This window comes from Ixodes scapularis, unplaced genomic scaffold, assembly GCF_016920785.2.
Source record: "Ixodes scapularis isolate PalLabHiFi unplaced genomic scaffold, ASM1692078v2 PGA_scaffold8__174_contigs__length_109621045, whole genome shotgun sequence".
Classification (NCBI taxonomy): Eukaryota; Metazoa; Arthropoda; class Arachnida; order Ixodida; family Ixodidae; genus Ixodes; species Ixodes scapularis.
Window position 1 is genome coordinate 55,124,405 of NW_024609883.1, and position 3,876 is coordinate 55,128,280.

General features: G+C 45.4%; 1 protein-coding gene across 1 annotated transcript in view; it reads right to left on the reverse strand.

The window, feature by feature from the left end:
- LOC120843975 (luciferin 4-monooxygenase) overlaps window positions 1–3,688 on the reverse strand; it is a 30,608-nt gene extending 26,920 nt beyond the window's left edge. The window contains exon 1 of the mRNA XM_040215514.3: window positions 3,683–3,688. Coding sequence (XP_040071448.3) covers window positions 3,683–3,688 — 6 coding nt within the window. The remainder of the gene's footprint in view (window positions 1–3,682) is intronic.
- Between the last annotated feature and the right edge of the window lie 188 nt (window positions 3,689–3,876).

Consider the following 3,876-nt stretch of genomic DNA (forward strand, 5'->3'; position numbering starts at 1 on the left):
CTGTTGCTCCGACCTCCTCAGCAGTTCCTGTTGCTGCAGCCTTTCATAACGCTTCATAACCCCCCCCCCCCCCCCCCCCCCGCCGCTACTGCTGAGGGCCAAGGACGCGCCATTCCTGACGCTGCTGAGGCTGCAGAGCCCAGGCGGTTCTGCACCACACGCCACTTCAAGCAACCTCGCAGCTCGTGCTCGGATACGGCAGCGAGCTGCCCTCTCTCTTTAGCAAGACAATGCAAACGGCCTCAGCCGGGTCCCTGGATTCTGTGTGGCCAAAGCTGTTGTCTGCACACGTGCTCGCAGTGACTCATGCCTCAGCAGAGCATGGCAATGCCTCGTACTCTGAAGCGGATGCGGGACCAAGCACAGCAGTGATTTTGGGCCCATCAACGAAAACAGGTGGCGTGGTGGAATCATCCAGTCCAGCACGCAATCCCCAGCCATCGCCATCGGACAATTCATAACGCCCAGGGCGGCAAAGACGACTCCCAGAAAAATTCCGAGATTAAGTAGTGTAATTATATATATATAAAAAAATCTGTGAATGAGTTTTGGAACTAAGTATTTTTTAAGCATTTAGAAAATGTTTGACGAACTTTACTGGGACCTGGATCTGACAACGCTTTTTTTTTTGTTCTCGTATTACCTGAAGTGTCACATGTTTGTTTCAGGGTCATTCGGTAATATTGTGATATGTGTCCTTCTGTTTTCAATCTTCTTTTCGTTTCATGAACTTGAACAGAGACGGTGTATTTCTTTTCTCAGCTAGTATTTTCTTTTAATTTTATATAAGGAAAGCAGAAAGTGGGCGAATTTTATTTTTGGCTTTGAACGAGGCTCTTCAAACTCATGGGAGGGAGAGTGTAGTGTTCTGTTTATGCTTTCGCGGTGCGCTCGTTGGCGTGCCACGTTCGCGTGCAGCGGGCTCGCGCACAGAGCGTCAGCACTGCACTATTTGTTGAAAATACAACAGTTTATTTCTATCTACGACCTGGTTTGGTGTGTTGTACTTTCCTCGATGTGCCCACTTGGTGGTCCCGGGTCACCGCTTTCTCGTTGTCCAGCGCGCCATGCCGAGGAAGCCTTCCTATTTCCTCCCAGGCATTCCGATGGTCTGGACAATTACTTTACCCCTCAATGTTCCTACTCAGAGTTTCGTATTGGCCATCTTTGACCCCCACAGTTGGTCCTGGTATGGTACTGTCATTAAATGTCGGAAAGTAGGTAGACCTACATTTTTGAGCGCGAGCCTTGCTTGCGAAAGCCATTCTTTTAAGTCCATTTTAATTATACGTTATGACCCTCAGTCTCCTTGCTCAAAGACGCTATACAAGAACAATCAAAAACAGGAGTGGTGAGATGACTTCATATTTCTTTTTGGTTTTCCATTGGACGCTTTTGTCGCAGATTGAAAGATGCCAAGAGAGCTTTGTATTGGACCGTTACTCGTGCATTAGGGAACGCTAGAGCACCGCTTCTATGGGATCGTATTGCTGACGTTCCAGACGGAGTAGATGGTGTTGTAATGGCAGACAATGCCATACGCTACGGCGTGTTAGGTGGCTCGACTAGCAGGCGGTGTCAGACGGAAGATCACGAACCGGACCTCATGAAAGAAAGACGTTAGTTTTGCGCTCGTGTTCGAGAAAGCAGCCATGCCAAAGCGTAGTAAATGGCGAAACCACCATGACTTGCAACAAAATGCGTCTTCCAACGTAAATATTGCAATCCTTTTTATAAGTTTTACTTTGTGACGAACATATACCACTTAGGTGCCTAAAATTGATTTAAGTGTGAATTTAATATAGATGAAAGGAGGACTGTGGCGATGTGGTTTTTGAGTAGCTACCGCGAGGTATATAGAAGTAGGTTAATTTAAAACAAACGAGGAGGGAGATTTGCTAAAGAAAGACTCGAAGAGGGCTCGAGGACGGGGCTTGGACACTGGGAGGCCAAGCCGCAAACAGCCAGGAGGACCTTAGTCGACATGACCAGGCGTCAGAGGCCCGACTCTCCCTGCTAGATTTTGTAGTCAAGGCGCCGACATGCGTGAGGCCGATTGGACCGCTTAAGGCGCGAACGACAAATCCAGCAACCGGTCACTAGACGTAGATTCGATGGAACGACACATGGGGATTGGCTTGCTGAGGCGCGGTTCCGGTTAGCTGTAAAGGACCGTGGGCACAACGTCCAAGCAGGTCCGGATCGCCGTCCCTACGACGTGGACACCACCAAAAGCATAAACATGACGGCTGCGCAATGAAGCACATTAGAAATATCTGTAATATATATTTCCCCGGAGAGGAATGTTCTTGTATCGCACCGTTTTCGTAATTCCGTATTGGATCTTTTAACACAGTCGCCTTCACGAGGGCCATTGTGCAAATTGTAACTCGAATTGACGGCACTGATGTCACTATTTTAATGTTGAAGGCTAGAAGTCTTGTGCTGCATACGGTGTTTATGAGCTGAGAACAAAATCAAGTGAAATGGATCATTCAAAGCTAAATACCAAGATTAACGTTGCATACTTAAGTGTTTTTTTTGGAGCCCAGCAAACACGCGGTAGGGGTGGTCAAGATTCTTTGGGGAATACAAGATAACCATTCCCACATCAAAATGTTACTTCCATATTTTTACCATCCCTACTGGAGTAAATGCAGGAATTATCTACCATCAACAGAAAGTGGACAGTGGTAGTCTATAGGCAATCGTTCTCAGAAAAGTGGTCCAGTACTTGCGCAGCAATGAAGTAGTAAAAAAACAAAGAAGGTCATCTCAAGCTGAACGGAAAATGGAAGCAAAGAAGGAGGCATCTGTAGTACTCCTTACAAGGGATTTTCCACTCGATAAATTCATACACAAGACTTCGTGAAACATTTCTAGGCAGTGTGTCAAGCTTCCAAAATCTGAATCCGTCAGGTTTTTGAGGTGTGATATGGTGTGCTGTAGCACTCCGCTGTACAAAAGAAAAAAAAATCTTGCCAATTCTACAACTGGTGGGTTCTCGTCTCCAGTTGCGCAATTCTACGGGTCACAGTTTTACTTTTTCCTTGCTATAAGGGTCCTCAAATTCCTAAAAACAGATCTATGATCAAAATAGATAGTCTCTGGCCAGAGCCTGGGTATTATGCCGTAAATAGCCAAGCAAATGCCGGAATTAGTTGCCACTTTCTTGTTCTTCGTTGTCACCTGGCTTCTTTTTGCCTCATCTCCCGAGGAAATGGTAGAACTAGGCTTCACTTCCGGTTCCCGAGTTTTTACTTTGCAACTTCTGGGCATGAAGTGATTAACAAATTTCAAAATTAGACTTAGCTGCTTGTTGTTTGGTTGAAAGGTGGCATAATTAGCCTATCTCTTGCACTTTGGCAATTATGTGGCGAACCAGACAAAAGCCATTGTGAAGCCAAACAAAATGTCTGGCCGCTTTGGAGGCAATCTTGTTGTACTTGACGCACGGCCTACAAATATTTCTCTTAGGCTTGTGTTCGTACAGGTCGAGTGTCACGCCCCTTGCAAGGAGTGCTACGGGACTCTATAGAATTGCCAAACTTGGGGAAAATTAGGCGCAGCTCTGGCCTGCTGCGTGGGATATGAATTCGCTGTGTATTCCATGAGATAGACATAGTAGTTTCTTGCTACCCAATTGAAAAAAATATTCAGAAATACAACTTTGTTTTCTTACCGGCATGTTAGCTTTAAATTTAGTGCAACACAAGTAATTTTTGCAAAAAGAAAACTGTTGTACAGTGTGATTGAAGTGCAGAAGGCATACGTATAGATTTTTAAGATCCTATATATTACTTAGGTCTCGCATAATGTAGCCGAATGTTATAAACTTCTCAAAGGAATCACGTCCATTATTTTAACGTCATTTTG